Source organism: Triplophysa dalaica, chromosome 9 (genome assembly GCF_015846415.1).
Source record: "Triplophysa dalaica isolate WHDGS20190420 chromosome 9, ASM1584641v1, whole genome shotgun sequence".
Classification (NCBI taxonomy): Eukaryota; Metazoa; Chordata; class Actinopteri; order Cypriniformes; family Nemacheilidae; genus Triplophysa; species Triplophysa dalaica.
This window is the reverse complement of record NC_079550.1, coordinates 2125265-2142224: the sequence shown is the minus strand read 5'-3', so window position 1 is coordinate 2142224 and position 16960 is coordinate 2125265. Positions and strand designations below refer to the sequence as shown.

At 39.7% G+C, this 16960-nt stretch overlaps 2 protein-coding genes across 19 annotated transcripts in view; both read right to left on the bottom strand.

The window, feature by feature from the left end:
- Positions 1 to 1864, bottom strand: part of limk1a (LIM domain kinase 1a) — an 82127-nt gene extending 80263 nt beyond the window's left edge. The window contains exon 1 of the mRNA XM_056757502.1: positions 1705 to 1864. Coding sequence (XP_056613480.1) covers positions 1705 to 1762 — 58 coding nt within the window. The 5' untranslated portion in view covers positions 1763 to 1864. The remainder of the gene's footprint in view (positions 1 to 1704) is intronic.
- Positions 1865 to 5733: 3869 nt separating this feature from the next.
- elna (elastin a) overlaps positions 5734 to 16960 on the bottom strand; it is a 118751-nt gene continuing 107524 nt past the window's right edge. For all 18 annotated transcript variants that reach the window (XM_056757481.1, XM_056757488.1, XM_056757483.1 and 15 more), the window contains 3 exons: positions 9413 to 9445; positions 9031 to 9087; positions 5734 to 7474 (listed from right to left, as the gene is read on the bottom strand). In XM_056757481.1, the coding sequence (XP_056613459.1) occupies positions 7428 to 7474; positions 9031 to 9087; positions 9413 to 9445 (137 nt within the window). In that variant the 3' untranslated portion in view covers positions 5734 to 7427. The remainder of the gene's footprint in view (positions 7475 to 9030; positions 9088 to 9412; positions 9446 to 16960) is intronic.

Sequence of the window (16960 nt, the reverse complement as noted above, 5' to 3'; positions counted from 1 at the left end):
ATAGCAACCACTCGCGGCGAACATTCTGTCTCAAAAATGTGTTCAAAACCGCGTAGTACTAAACTGTGTGTGTCATTCAATATCTACCCCTGGCCGCCTGGTGGGAGTATGTTTTCCTGAATACGACGGTAACTACATGAGTGAAGCCCCTGAAGCGTTGGACACTTCGGGATTTCAGCCCTAAGGTGAATTCAGGTCACCGCAACTTTCAGAAGATTTTCGTAGCTTTCAACTGGTCGGCGGGCTTCATCTTTGCTTTGGAGATTACTGAATGTACATAAATACATAGCTTTTATCTTGGTACTGACGAAATTCCATCAAAATCCATAGTGGAGAAAGTATTAAACTAAATCGCGGAAATTGGGTAGTCACATTTGTGGCAGGTAGATTAGCGAATGTACTGCATGCGCCGTTCTAAAAAAAAAAAAACATTATCTATATATAATTCCTTCTGCTTTGACAAAGTAAACAAGCATAATATTATTTAGGTCTTTTTTGCATTTTTTCATGTAACCTCTACCTGCAAATATATAATCTAAGACATAATTTAAAAGTGGCATTGGATGAATGTGATCAAAAAGTTATGCTTTTGTTGTCTGTTAATTTTGTTTACTCTTTTATCCAAAGTATCCTGCAACACATAAGCCATGTTGATTAGAACATTTTATTTCCAATTTTCTTTAATCATGTAGACTTAAAAACATGTAAGATGATTCTCCATGTTTATTAGGCTTCTGGTAGTCCTTATGTTAGAGAAATCCAGTGTTAATCAATGTATTTACAGTTTAGGGGCCTAATAATTGATGTTATGTCTTTACAGCTAATTATGAAAATGAGAAAGGGGCCCAACACACAGCCAGATCTAGCCAGACAGCACCTCCTGGAGAGAATGAATAGGAATTAACAATTAATATTGATGTGTATTTTTGATTTCTTTTGTATTCTGAAAATAAATGTTTATGAATATGAATGAACGCTTATTAATTATAACTGTTTTCAGTGAGGTACCAGGGATCTGATGCCCATTCCACCTAAAACAGTACATTTTCATGATTTCATTTGAAAGAACGAACACAATTCTACCTTCTATTCAAATTTCATGCAAATATCTGATAAAATAAGGAAGTTCCAAGCAAAAATGTGTGAATAATAGTGCATCTTAGAACGTCTTCTATTGGAGTTAATGTTAATGTCAGCTCTGTCTAGTCATGCGATCCATTTTGAGCTTAGGGGTGTTTGGAAATTTTGTCATCATACCGAACTCCAGTCAATTAAATATTAGCTGTAATTATACAGTTTATACAGCTGTATTATACAGTTTAATTAAATTATATATTAACATTAGTAAATCACATAAATTCCAGTTTTCCAATAATACGCAAGGTCAGACCATGTTACTACCATGGCACTTCAGTAGTTTTATTATTGCACAGCTTGTATGTTTAGAGTTGATGAGACCAACCTAACCTATTGAAGACGCGTAACGTACTTGAATTGGCATACGCACGCACTCTTACGCGTTGTTTTTAAATACCAGCCTTATTCTCTGTTGCGTTGATTGAAGCAATGGAAACATTATTCTACGTAGACAGCATCAGTGCGCGCGTGCACGCCTCAGGATTCTTCACGACCTCTACCGAAGATCTGCCCATCTCCAGCGCATCTTTACCTTCAAACTCTGTGTAAACATGCAGATGGACTGACCTTCCTCCTCTCCCATGCGCTCGTCCTTCCAGGTGCAACAGGGCAGCATCAACCTCATCCAAGCGTCGTAAAGAGAACAGCGTTTCTGGAATCACTCACCAGAGAAATTCGCACGGCCAGTCGATACTTTTATTATCCTACTACGGGGATGGCTGGACTCATTAATATTAAATACGCAATGATACGCTTTTTTCTCATTGGCTAAACACATAAGTAGGGTTTGGTCAGCTGGCGAAGATGATATGATTAAGTCAGTGGGCGCTGACCGAAGAACGACTGCGTGAGTGTGTATTTGATGTTTGTGTGCTTTGGTAATGTAAAGACTCTATTAATAAAAATGTTGAATTCTGAATCATAGAAGCCACTCCCTCGTCGTAGTAGGATCGGGGTTGACAACCATTTCGAAACAATAAACTAAGGGAAATTGGCCAACTAAAGTCTATCCCTGGGAGCCATCAGAGCGCGAGAATCCCGTCTGCGCATGCACCTATGATAAATATTAACACAGCATAAATGGCATTTCATATTTTATATAGATATTTTACATAGGTAGGCGGTTTGTTTATTGTTTTATTAGAGCTGTCACAATTTTTTTACTTTTTTAAAAAGTACAAATAATGCTATCAATTAAAATCATCTTTCATTATTTTTCACATTTTTGGCAAAAAAACTCACTTCAAATTTGAGATTTAGAGATTTTTTATATCACGGTTGCTGACAATACCTGTATTTTGTAACACCCCCAGTTGCTTTTAATATAAGTAAAATTACTACTGTTTTTATTTCACGTCGATCAAATCAATAAGGATGTCAACCTTAAGATGCAACAATCAAGATTTTACAAAGGTACTTTACCTATCAGTCAGATGTCAATATTCTGTAATAATATAGTGGTTTAAATACCCTCCTTTTTTGTGTGTTTTTGTTTTCTGCTTTGTGCATTTTTCACAAAAATCCTACAAAGTATGTTGTCTTTCAAAGACGTTTGTCCCTTTTTGTCACTTGTGACAACTTGTGCATATACTGATACCTAAAACGGATGATTTCATATATTGGTTAAAAGTACATTATCTAAGAACTATATTCTGTATAGCTGTATATATTAGGTTAAGTTGTCTTTGTGTAGGGTGTAATCATGCAAACACTTTTAGTGTAATTTTAGTGTCCTAAAGATGTTAAATGACTTAAACTATTGTGTTACTTAAAGCTTTTATGTGTCTTTGGTGTGTTATAAGTTGCCCATGCATGTATTAGACACGTAAAATTGCAAACAATATAGTTTCAGAACAAAAGATGCATCCTGTCTGAAACTGAATGCTCACACAGACCTGGCTAAACGCCTTGTGTAACCACACCTCCACAAATCTTCATCAGTTTGACTTAAACCACCCAACGTATACTCGGGTAAAAAATCTGTACGTTTTGGAGATGCAGGGGCAAAGAGGAGATACAAACATTCAAAGTATGTGGAAATAACATTTTTTTTTAATCTTAAATCATGTATACACATTGTATTACATCTAAAACAAACAATAATATTTGTTTTAGAGGTGTCATATGACCCCTTCAAAAACAAATGTTTAATAAGCGTGTATAAACTGTGTAAATACTGTATACAGTTGAAAGAAAAAGTATGTGAACCCTTTGGGCTTACTTGGATTTCTTCATAAATTGGTCATAAAATGTGTTCTGATCTTCATCTAAGTCACAACTATAGAGAAACACAGTCTGTTTAAACTAATACCGCACAAACATTATACGTTTTCATGTTTTTATTGAACACAACATGTAAACATTCATAGTGCAGGGTGGAAAAAGTATGTGAACCTTTGGGTTTAATAACTGGTTGACCCTCCTTTGGCAGCAATAACCTCAACCAAACGTTTCCTATAGTTGCAGATCAGACCTGCACAACGGTCAGGAGAAATTTTGGACCATTCCTCTTTACAAAAGTGTTTCAGTTCAGCAATGTCCTTGGGATGTCTGGTGTGAATCGCTCTCTTGAGGTCATGCCACAGCATCTCAATCGGGTTGAGGTCAGGACTCTGACTGGGCCACTCCAGAAGGCGTATTTTCTTCTGTTGAAGCCATTCTGTTGTTGATTTACTTCTATGCTTTGGGTCGTTGTCCTGTTGCATCGTCCATCCTCTGTTAAGCTTCAGTTGGCGGACAGATGGTCTTAAGTTTTCCTGCAAAATGTCTTGATAAACTTTGGAATTCATTTTTCCATTGATGACAGTAATCCGTCCAGGGCCTGAGGCAGCAAAGCAGCCCCGAACCATGATGCCCCCTCCACCATATTTCACAGTTGGGATGAGGTTTTGATGTTGGTGTGCTGTGCCTTTTGTTCTCCACACATAGCGTTGTGTGTTCTTTCCAAACAACTCAATTTTGGTTTCATCTGTCCACAGAATGTTTTGCCAGTAGTGCTGTGGAACATCCAGGTGCTCTTTTGCAAACTTCAAACGTGCTGCAATGTTTTTTTTGGACAGCAGTGGCTTCCTCCGTGGTGTCCTCCCATGAAGTCCATTCTTGTTTAATGTTTTCCTTATTGTAAATTTGTCAACAAAAATGTTAGCATGTGCCAGAGATTTCTGTAAGTGTTTAGCTGACACTCTAGGATTCTTCTTCACCTCATTGAGCATTCTGCGCTGTGCTCTTGCAGTCATCTTTACAGGACGACCACGCCTAGGGAGTGTAGCAACAGTGCTGAACTTTCTCCATTTGTAGACAATCTGTCTTACCGTGGACACATGGACATCAAGGCTTTTAGATATACTTTTGTAGCCCTTTCCAGCTTTATGTAAGTCAACAATTCTTGATCGTAGGTCTTCTGAGAGCTCTTTTGTGCGAGGCATGGTTCACATCAGACAACCCTTCTTCAGAACAGCAAACTCAAAACTGGTGTGTGTTTTTTATTGGACAGGCCAGCTTTAATCAACACATCCAATCTCATCACATTGATTGGACCCCAGGTTGGCTGACTCCTGGCTCCAATTAGCTCTTGGAGAAGTCATTAGCCTAGGGTTTCACATACTTTTTCCACCCTGCACTATGAATGTTTACATGTTGTGTTCAATAAAAACATGAAAACGTATAATGTTTGTGCGGTATTAGTTTAAGCAGACTGTGTTTCTCTATTGTTGTGACTTAGATGAAGATCAGAACACATTTTATGACCAATTTATGAAGAAATCCAAGTAAGCCCAAAGGGTTCACATACTTTTTCTTTCAACTGTAGATAAATAGATGGTAAATGTTCAGGGAGCTCTTAATCAGATGAGTTGACTGTAGAATAACTGTTATCTTCGTCTTTACAAGATGAGGAGAACATCCGTGGAGGAGAAGTGGAGACCACTGTTTCAGGAGCTGTAGACCAGAGAGAAATCCTTTTTTGCATTTTGTGTTTTTAAGGTGAATAAAAAACTTTTCCCCATATATACATATATCATGATTAAGGATTTATTTTAAGGATTTGATTTATAAGTCTAAAAAAAATTCTCGTTCTTGTGAACTGTGTCTCGTCACACCCCTAGTTATTATATTTAGTAATAAAATAAAAATAGATTTTTTTAATTTCTGAATTGATTCGAATCGCTAGCGGATTTAATCGCTCTACATATGTAAATCATTTTTTTCTCCCACCCCTAATAGAGAAACCTTTTAATTTACTTTACTAGAATACGTTAATATCATGTTCAGATGCTGCGTACTTTAAAGAACGAACCCTTGTTTTTAACTCCAATGTTCACCCAGTCATAAATAACATGATACGGTTTTTATTTACTTTAAAAACTTTATTTTCCACTAGAGCAGGTAGAATGCCAGGATTTCCGGTAACTAGTCAGAATGTAGGTAAAGGAAAAAGTGTAACTGCCTTGCCTCTTTAATTAAATAAGATGAAAATCCCATAACACAGTAATAGACAAAACCTGGTAGGGCTCACAGGCAGGTCAAATACAGCACCCAGTATAATAATGAATGTTAAAGTGTCTCTCAGATGGTTCTTAAAACAGTATTAACCAGATCTGGTGAAATAAGACATTTTATATATTGTAATACATTGGTTAGTGAGGCTTTTTATGGAAAAGAACACATGATTTGAAACACTGGGTATTTCACACATAACCTACACACACACAGCCCACATCTGATTAAAACAAATCTTATACCGTTTTGCAAGTTCTAAAGTGACTAAAATAAATGTAACTATTTAAAGCGAACAAAAAAAGTTATTGTCATATGATGTGTACAAACTTGATAATTGATCAAAATTCAATAGGTGCAAAATAAACAATGTATGGCAAATTAATTTGTTGTTAAATGATTCAACGTGTACATGATATATGTGTTTATGGCAATTCTATGTGAATATACAATGATTAACAAAACACATTCTTGGTAAAATGATGGTAGCGCCTACTACCCCACCCTGGGGAACAACGTGTTTAGTTTTATGTCAAACATACATAATGTACACGTCAGATCTATGAGTACTATTTTACAGATTTTGTGTCCTTTCCCTCTCATGACAGAGATCAAAATCGATACATAAACTAAAAGTTTTCCTTTGTTGATATGATAGTAAATCACACTGAAGTTACTGTTCACTTGTGCTTGTTATTTATCACAATCTAGACACAATTTAGCTCTTCTTACTAAACACAACAGGCAGAAATGAATGTTACGATCAAGCTGTTGCTGTCCATAGTCACTGTCCAAAATACCCCTTAGAATAAAATAAATAATATGCAATTACATGCCTTCAATATGCATATCATGATCTACTTAATAAAAAAACTTTGCTCCCATATCACAAATCATAAGAATTAGATATACAATTTTTCAGTAACAAATCTGCAACAAAAGTTGTGTCATGAAAGCCATCAATTCAGTGGGACACTCACAACTGACAACATGTCTGATTTATATTTCACCCCAATTTAAGGAACAAATATTGCATGTAGAAACTATTCCATAGGCCTATATGTATTTTTTATTCACAAGAAGCCTATTTTAGGAAATACTAAGATTTTAGCTTTACACAAAAAGTACAACATTTTGTAGTACTGTAGTTAAAACAATTGAGGATTACAATTCCCCCCCAAAAAATCCAGCTACATCACATTTAATTGTTGATTGTCAGGGAATAATGTCACAATGCAATATCTGCATATCCTTACAGGCTATATTTTCTTTCTTAATTGAGACTAAAATGTGACTTGGAAATTATACAGTATGCTGTCTCGCTGACTTAGCTTTAACGAGGCAAGATGGGATATCAGCAGTACGACAGGACACTCAACTCTAAATGTGTACCTTGACCGTGTTGAAAAAGTAACAGCAAAATCAAGAAAAATGATGTCTAGAGATGCCATTTCTATGAAAGAGTGCTATAGTATCAATGCGACTGAACACAAGAGTTTTGGGTGGTCTCCGAAACGTCAGTAAATAAGAGGTCGGTGCTCAAAAATGTTTACAGGTATAGAAAGGTTTGCAACCATAAAATATGAAAGAGTAACATGGAATGTGCCATAAACAATCAGGGCTGGAAATATTGTAAGAAAACACTAGAAGCTGTACTAGCGTAGAGAAAATAATATTTACTATCAGTACAAAACGTAATATTTTGTCATGACGGGATTGGTTGTTTGAGTAAAGTACATTCTAGAGCATGCAGTAGCACCATGTTTCTTGAGGTCATTCACGTCTCAAGAGATTGCTTATTTCCGCCTCCGGCCACAGTATTTTCCTTGGCAACCCGCTCCACCTACAGAGAAACACCAAACAAAAATAAACCAAAGAGAGATAACGGTATTAACATTTCTTAATAAATGAGATGTTAATCAATGATCTTTGGGTGGACTTTACAACATCATTTAGAAATGAAATTCTGTACAGAACTGTCCAGAACAGTACATAACGTTTTGTTTTTAACAATGATAAGAAATGTGATGCTTATGTTTTTAAAGGGGTGATAAATTAAGGAATCAAATTTATCTTGATCTTTTGACTTTTGATTAGAGGTCATGGTACTGTAAAAAACATAAGTACCCCACCACAAATGCAGAAGTAACGCCTGGATTTACTAACATTAAAAGTATTTAGTACATTTACATATTTGGCAGAAATTTTTATCCAAACCAACTTACATTGCATTATCCCATACATTTTACACAGGTATGTACAATCTCCCGGGATCGAACCCACAACCTTGCGTTGTTAACACAATGCTTTCACCACTGAGCTACGGGAAAACTGTAGTAACATTAGTGTTACAAACACGGGCATTGCAAGGGGTGACTGAGTACATAGGACCCTGGCATGTGATCCTTGAAGTTCTAGTAACCTTAAAGATTATTATTATTTTACAATTGTGCATGTCATACTGCGCGTCTGTGCAACTATTCTGTTCTCCGCTAATTCTGAGAAGCTTTGGCAGACGTCGAAAGCAGACTTGTGTATGGATTGACTGGTTCTCATCATGAATAGACTGAGATGCTGGAATGACGTTAAGAATAAATTAAACAAACAGTCATGAAAAAGATATGCTAGTGTATTTAGTCATTTTACTTATTATTATTATTTAGCATGAATACCATTAAATAGTTAAATGTGAAATGTTTTGAACTACACTGCAAAGTGTCTCTGTTTGTAAAACACAATTCAAATTAAATATAGTTCAACTGTCCATTTCTTCTTTGAGGGGAAACTGAAGTGATCTCTTTATATTTAAGTATATCACAATTCATACATAAATGAGATTCAGTGCTGTATTACAAATAAATATAACAATTTACTTGATATATAGTGTGGACGGGCCCCAAACATTGCCTTTGCACATAGCTCGAGATTCTGTGCTACACCCCTGGTTACTAAATGATTCAGTAGCATTAAATGTTACAAGTATCTTTTAACATTAAAAATGCACCGTTCCGTGAATTAAAAGGTTGGAAAAATTAGGAATGAATGGGAAACAGTGCGTCAATCTAGTCGTGGTGGGCGCCACGGCAAATTGAATATAGCGAAAACATTGAAACCTGTTAATGATGAATAGCCATTGTCAATCATAGCAGTGGCCTTTACTTCCCAGTCTTGAATGTATCACAGCTACAAAAACAGTGTTTTAAAACATTTATAACACAAGTGGACCTCAGCGAATATTGTGTTAACTGAGCCTCAATTCAGAAAATTTAGCCCAGTGTTTGGTATGATTTTGTATCAGAGCGTTCAGCAGAGGACATAGGAGATTATGAGAAATGAGTGATTATATATCATCAGGTATTAATTATCTGTGTCTTCCACAGGAAATCTAATCTGTCGTACCTTGATAACCACCTCCAAGGAATCCATACAATCCACCTCCATACTTGGCTGCTTTGGCTAACAGAAAGAAAGAAAAAATACAGTGAGTTTTACTAAATAACTTCAATGTTATTTTTGTTAGAATTTAATGTTGTTCAAATTCATGAGACAAACAGAGAAATTGTTAGAATACTTATTCTGCACTTTCAAAAGAATTAAAGTAAATGAGCAACTGAGAAGATGTAAATCCAAACAATAAATGTTTCTGTATGGCTTGTGTGCTGTAAATCTCATATAAAAACACTGTCTTTGGTTCTTCAAAGAGACGCTGATGTGTAGTACGGTGCTGTATTTATCAGTTCAGTTATTCACTACTTATGTGTCTGAAGGAGAGCGATTGTACCTTGTTGTTGTGTCGGACCTGCACCATATCCCCCTAAATCCACAAAAAAAAAACATTACAACAACAAGAGTGATGGAGTGAAAAAATTCTATATGCAAAATGAAAAAAGTTATTCTGTCTGGAGTGACTGTGTGTAACAGATACAGACAGGAGTTGTGGATTGCTGTTTGATAGGAGAGATTTCTGACCAGCTGTCACCAAAAGCATATAGGTAGTAAAAAAACACCTGCCAAGCATCTGTACCTATGATTACGTCATCACTAATCCCTCAGAGGATGTCTCATATGAAACAGCTTTAAGTGCTGTGCCTAACGGCTGGAATACACTACACCACTATATAACATTTGAGGAGATTTTAAAAAACAAGACATCACACACTTGCAGACTTTAAAAAAAACTGGGCATCACACAATACATGATAAAATTTATTTTGCATTTCATTTGCAATTCACCACAATGTTGCTTAAGTAAGCAGATTTAAGCGACCTTAGAAGGTTGTAGCCTTTGGATTGGGACATAGCTATTGATACCAACGATGAAGAGGAATTAAGTAGATGAAAGATGCATGTTAGATGATTTTTTCTTCTGTGTGACAAGCGTGTCAGAACTATAAAGCTGCACAGCACCATCTTGTGTTCTGGGTATTTCTGTTTCTTTTTTAGCACTATCTACTGTATGTCAGAGAGTGAATTTGCACGTTCACTTGGCTCATCATTGTGGAGCTAAACGGTTGAGAGACCAGCCACTAGACCGACAGTCCCTTCATGGGACTTCGCTATAGTGCTTGAGGGTCTGGTTGGTACCCCATTCAAACCAATGGAGTCAGTGCTCTTCAGGTTTCTCACCCCAAAGATTTTTTTACCTCAAAGCTTTCCTGTAGCTCAGTGGCAAGAGCAAGTGCGTCAACAATGCAAGGTCGTGGGTTCGATCCCAGGGGACATTGCACATACCTATGTATAAATGTATAGGACATTGCAATGTAAGTTGGTTTGGACAAAATCATCTGCCAAATGCGTAAATGTAAAGATGTTTTTTTTAAATGGCTATTACTTCACTGAAGAGGGTTAGAGATTAGCAGGCCCTCTAAATCTCGCCATCCTGCTTGGAACTTGCCCCTGGGCTGGTCAAAGCCATTTTGCATCCTCACCCTAATTATCTTCCAGAAGTTCCATTCTCCACCATGCATCGGGTTGTTCTTGAGGCCTTCTGGCTGTCACCGATCACAACACCGGAGCAGGAAAGGCTTCACTTACTGTGTCCAGTATGTGCTCTTCAGAATTACGTCCACCACACCAGCCATTGCGTAAGTCAGAGCAGCTTTTCATATGCTATACGCAACCTGTGGGGTGAGGTATGCTATTGCCCTGGCCTACGAGGTGCGTGGGCAAGCTTCGCCTCTAGGAGTTAAGGCGGTGCCCCCTTGCAGCATTTATGTGATACAGCGGGCTGGTCCTTTACGCACACATTGTCAAATTCTACAGCCTCAACCTCCACGCTACCAGGGTTCACGTATTCTTGAGTCAACATCCCAGAGTCAGGTCTGAGGCCTCTTCAGTGTCTGAGCGCACACACTACACAACCTTGGGGGGTCCAGACGCTTCCAGTGCAGTGGCGTTGGTATTCTCGTTCTCATAGCGTTTTGAAACGCAGCATCGGGAGTAGCTTTTTATAGGGAACGTCTCGGGTTACTTCGCTGTAACCCTGTTCCCTTAAAAAGCGGGAACGAGATGCTGTGCCTCAATGCCGTACTGTGGTTGTGCTCGGAAGTCCTTTCAGACAAAGTTTGAACCGGAGTATATGTTATGTAATTAACTACGTCACCCACAGAGGTTTTTAAGCCACATTTTGACATGTCTGGCACATGTGTTTCCCAACCGGTCAAACAAAGAATGTTTCCATAGTGTTTTGAAACACAACACCTCAGTAAGCCCTGATGATGTGAGTGCTACTGCAGTAGCGGGTGGAATATGGAGGCTCCTGTGAGAGGGGTGTCTGCTTCAGCAGCAGATGATAGAGGTTTTGTTTACCGCTGGAGCAGCGCTTGCTGACGTGGCGGAGAGCAAAGGTGTGGGCTTCTGTTGGAGTGGACGAGGCTGCGGTAATAGGTATGCTGGCTCTTGCTAGATTTGGTGGTTGCTTGGACAATGGCGTGTAGAAATACGGGCTCCCGTTGGAGCGATGCTTTGCTGATGTTGCAGTATTAGGGATGCAGGTTTCTGCTAGGGCAGTGATTGCTGAGGCAGCGCAAGGCAGAGGTGTGGGTCCCTGTTGGGCGTGATATCAGCTGTGTCAGAGCCCCAGATGGGAACAAGGACCCCTGTGGGGTAGTTGCAGCGGAGAGCAGATGAAAGCGTAAGCCCCTTCAAGGGCGGTCGATGCAGCCATACTAGTTTGTTGAGGAGAGGTGAATGCTGTGACAGAGAGGAAATGGAAGTATGGGCTCTTGTGGAGGCGGATGCTGCCGTGGAGCTAGTTTCTAGAGGAGAGGTGTCTGCTGCAGCAGAGAGATGATGGAAGCACGGGCCTGTGCTGAAGTGGTTGCTGCAGTGAAGCTGGCTTCTTGAGGAGAGGTGTCTGTTGCAGCAAAGAGACGATGGAAGGACGGGCCCCTTTGGGGGACTTTCGTTGCGGCGATGCTCGCTTCTGGAGGAGAGGTGTCTGCTTTGGCAAAGATTGGACGAAAGCCTGGGCCTCTGTGGGGGGGTGGTTGCTTAGGTGATATGGGCTACTGGGCAAATTAATTCTGCTACTGCAGAGTGAGATTGGAGCACGGGCCCCTGTGGGGGCGATCGCGTCGGCGATACTAGCTTTTTGAGAATAGGTGTCTACTGCGGCAGAGGATGATGGAAGCACGGGCCCCTGTGGGGGAGGTCGCAGCTGCGATTTTGGCTTCTGGCCGAGTGTTGTCTGTTGAGGCAGAGAAGGACGGAAGTGCAGGGTCTTGTGTGAGCGATCACTGCTGCGGTATTGAAATAGAGATGCAGGCTCTTATGTGAGCGGTCGTTGATGAGTTGTGATGAGGATATCTGTGTTGTAGGTTGCTGCTGCGGTGGTAAGGAGTGCGGGTGTTTAGTTGGGGTTGACGGTTGCGGGAATGCTGATGCTAGACAATTCGGGTGATGAGGGAACGATGGGGTTCTCTGATGAGGGAGCGATCCAACCGGATGTAGTCCAGTGACCAAGTGCTTGAATCTGTGCCTGGTAGAGGTCTTTTTGAGCAGCCATGGTTGCTGCCCCTATGCGAAAACAATGGCTGGAGAAATGGTCTGCGGGGATGCCAGATTGGAGCAAAACGGATTTCAGATGCTTTAGGAACCAAAAACGTCTGACGGTGCGATTGGAGTCATCTACAAAGAGAGGGTTTGATGTTGACTTGATTTGTGGTCTTCTGAAGTGAAGGTAGGCTGACAGGGTTTGATAAGGTTGAATTGGTGACTGAAAATTAAATATGTAGATGAAGTGACCCCTTTTCAATTCAATTCAATTCAAGTTTATTTATATAGTGCTTTTCACAATGTATATTGTTTCAAAGCAGCTTTACAGGGGCAAACAGGAAAAACAGAAAAGGTAAAACACAGCACAGTGCATGGTATTTATACAACGAGTAAGATCATTCTAATAAATAATATCTAATTTCTAAATAAATAAATAAATGCAGTCTTCCGGTGAGCAGGCCAACACTGCCCTGCTGTGGCGAGGAACCCAAACTCCAATGATTGATTAATGGAGAAAAAAACCTCGGGAGAAACCAGGCTCAACCGGGAGGGCCAGATCCCCTCTGACGTGTCATAGCTGCACTCAAACTGTTGACATGTGATTTAAGTTTAGCATTTAATACCAAATATTGTAACTTCAGCATTAATAAGACAAAAAGTCCGTCTTTGCTCTTGGTTGGGGGTGTATTGGTCTGAGCTGGGATGGTCCGATGGTCAAATTTCTCTTGGCTGGTGGTTTTGGTTTGATCTGTTTTGTTTTGCTTGATGAAGTAGGAGATTGTTTCTGAATCGAGTACAAATAAATCGGAGAAGGTGGGGTGGACTGTGGGTTTGAAGCTGGAAGTGGTGGAGATTTCTAAGCGTCTCAGAAAGCTGAAAAGGCCAGGATGAACATGGCGTCAAGCGTGCGGGCCGTGTGAATGGAGTGGTAGCCTTTGTGGAGGTTAGAAAAATGCATCTTGTCAATATTTGTCAATATAAGGTTATACAGTTGTGTTCAAAATTATTCAACCCCCACTGAAATTGATTGTTTTGGTCGGTTTGACATTGATTATGATCATTCAGTCATCCTGCTTACAATTAAATCAAAGAGGCACATGTAGGTCAGACAAATATAACATAACATTTATAATGAAATAACCACAAATGTCTTTTCTGAGCTCACATCATTATCAGTTTTATTCAACCCCCAAGTGACATTCAATCTTAGTACTTAGTACAACATCCTTTTACAGTTATAACAGCTTTTAAACGTGAAGCATAGCTTGACACAAGTGTCTTGCAGCGATCTACGGGTATCTTCGCCCATTCATCATGGGCAAAAGCCTCCAGTTCAGTCACATTCTTAGGCTTGCGCACTGCAACTGCTTTCTTTAAGTCCCACCAGAGGTTCTCAATCGGATTTAAGTCTGGTGACTGCGATGGCCACTTCAAAATGTTCCAGCCTTTAATCTGCAACCATGCTCTAGTGGACTTGGAGGTATGCTTGGGATCATTGTCCTGTTGAAAGGTCCAACGTCTTCCAAGCCTCAGTTTTGTGACGGACTGCATCACATTGTCATCCAATATCTCCTGGTACTGAAGAGAATTCATGGTACCTTGCACACGCTGAAGCTTCCCAGTACCTGCAGAAGCAAAACAGCCCCAAAGCATGATTGACCCCGCGCCATGCTTCACAGTAGGCAAGGTGTTCTTTTCTTCATAGGCCTTGTTCTTCCTCCTCCAAACATAGCGTTGATCTATGGGCCCAAACAGTTCTAATTTTGTTTCATCAGTCAACAGAACACTATCCCAAAACTTCTGTGGTTTGTCCACATGACTTTTGGCATACTGCAGTCGACTCTTCTTATTCTTTGGGGACAGCAAGGGGGTGCGCCTGGGAGTTCTGGCATGGAGGCCTTCATTACGCAGGGTGCGCCGTATTGTCTGAGCAGAAACTTCAGTACCCACATCTGACAAATCTTTTCTCAGTTCCTCAGCAGTCACACGGGGACTTTTCTCCACTCTACGCTTCAGGTAGCACACAGCAGTCGAAGTCAGCATCTTCTTTCTGCCACGACCAGGTAGCGTTTCAACAGTGCCCTTTGCCTTGAATTTGCGAATGATGCTTCCTATGGTGTCTCTTGGTATGTTTAACATCTTTGCAATCTTCTTATAGCCATTGCCCTTCCTGTGAAGAGTAATCACCTGTTCTCTTGTCTTCCTGGACCATTCTCTTGACCTCACCATGTTTGTAACCACACCAGTAAATGTCTAGAAGGAGCTGAGTATCACAGTCATTTTAAAGCTGCCTAATTGGTGCTTATTAGGCTTTATTGCTGCTCCCTGATATCCACAGGTGTTTTCAATACCTGATTGAAAACACTTCATTGAACCTCTGTTCTTCAGAGTGGTAGTCTTTAAGGGGTTGAATAATTATGTCAATGAAGAATTCACAAAAGAAACATTTACTACTGTATTACAAAACTAATTGATGTCATTTTAGTTGCATATGGTTCTTTAAGAAGTCCTTGTAGGATTTCATTCTGAATACAATTACAAATGTACACTAAATTCCCTAAAACCATTTACAGCATTAGGGATTGAATAATTTTAACACAACTGTAGGTTGTCTGTGATTTGGGCAGTTGGGTTGGGTTCTTTTGATGCCCTTGATGAGCATAGATGTCTGCGAACTGGCTATTGCTGGGGAGGGTGTGTTGAAAATAAGCTTGTGAAAGAAATGGATCCCACTTAAGAAGCCTTTAATTGAATAGCTTGGAAATTTTTGCTGCCGTTGAGGAAGGAGATGAATGAAGTGATGGTGAGTAGAGAGAAATCAGGGAAAGGAAAGTTGTACGTGCTTTGGAATGAATTAAAGGTTCTCCAAGCAGTTAAGTAAGATTGTAGGGTCCTGGGTTAGCAGCTTGGATGATGGAATTGAGTGAGGCGTCTAGGATGGTTTTTAGAGGGTGGTTTATGGAAATATCAGTTCCGAATAATGAGGTACTGGTGTAGGCCGGTGGTCCGCATCCTGTGCCATGTGTCTGAATATCCGTATGTTTCCGGAAACAGGAGGAGTTTCCTGCGGCGGGACATTGGGCGGAAAAGCCATTTCTGCTGCCGACGACAGCGAGAAGGAGGGGCGGGCAAGAGGGAGGGACATGAGGGAATTAATGGCGGCCGCTGGAGCTGCTTGCGGAGGCAACCCTTCCAGGGCGGTGGCCAGATTGAGAGTGGGGAAACTGAAAACCTGAGCTTGCGTCACTAGTGGAGGCAGCCTCACGCTAGAGATTGAGGGGGGTGCAACGCCATGTGCTTGCAGAATGTAGAGAGAAATGCAGGTAAGACGGCTTCTCTATTTGTAGAAACCTTCACTTGTGCTGATAGGGCAGATGCTGTGATTGTTGATAGCGGACCAGCCGAGGTGATTATCTGCTCATGCTCCTCCCGAACTTAGTTACTTAAACAAAATTTGATTCCCTTTCTTTAAGCAATATTTTTATTTGTAATAACAAACAAACTCGTTTCTAATGTAATGTAATTATCTAAGCTTTCACTTATTTATTTTCTATTGTTTCTACAACAAAGACTTTTTTAAAATTTGTGTCAATCCTATTCCAATTTATCATTAATAATACAAATGTTTTCTCAGATGCTTTATATACCAGCTGTTTCAAAATTAAGCACAAGTCGAACTATGAGTACTTTTTGTCTTTTTTCAAGGTAGAAGATATATAACTACGGTATTGCATAAATTGTCAAGATAGGTATATAGAATACCGTTTACTAAACTAAGGAATGAGTTAATTTTTTTTTTTAATCCATTCTGGATTCTTGATTCTGATTGGCCAGTCATTGATAATGACTGATCACAACAATGAAATAACGGTATACTGGATAGTGTAGGTCATTTTGACAGGTGCAGTTTAAATTGAACATAAAATGACTACAACTTTTATTTAAACGTTCTGATCACAGGACTAATTCTCCAATAAGAATGGCTGCATGTAGATTACCCTTTATTTATTCGGCAATCGACATAAAGATCTTGAGCTGCATTAAACCCAGAACACCCCTAACGACAGACACACACTAAACATACCTAACATTTACTCTGGCAGGATTTTATTTATTATGCCTGATTTTGAAAGTGAGAGATTATATATTTCCTTCTCCACTTCCCTTCAGAGAAATAGAATAAAGGGCTTTCTTTGAAAATGACATCTGTGAATGGAATGTAGCCACACACTGTTCCAGGACAGGAGTAAATGTACTCTGCTTGCAAAACTAAAGTGTAAGAGCACTGTCATGGCTCATCTGGTCTGAAAACTCTATACATTTTGCAGATGCT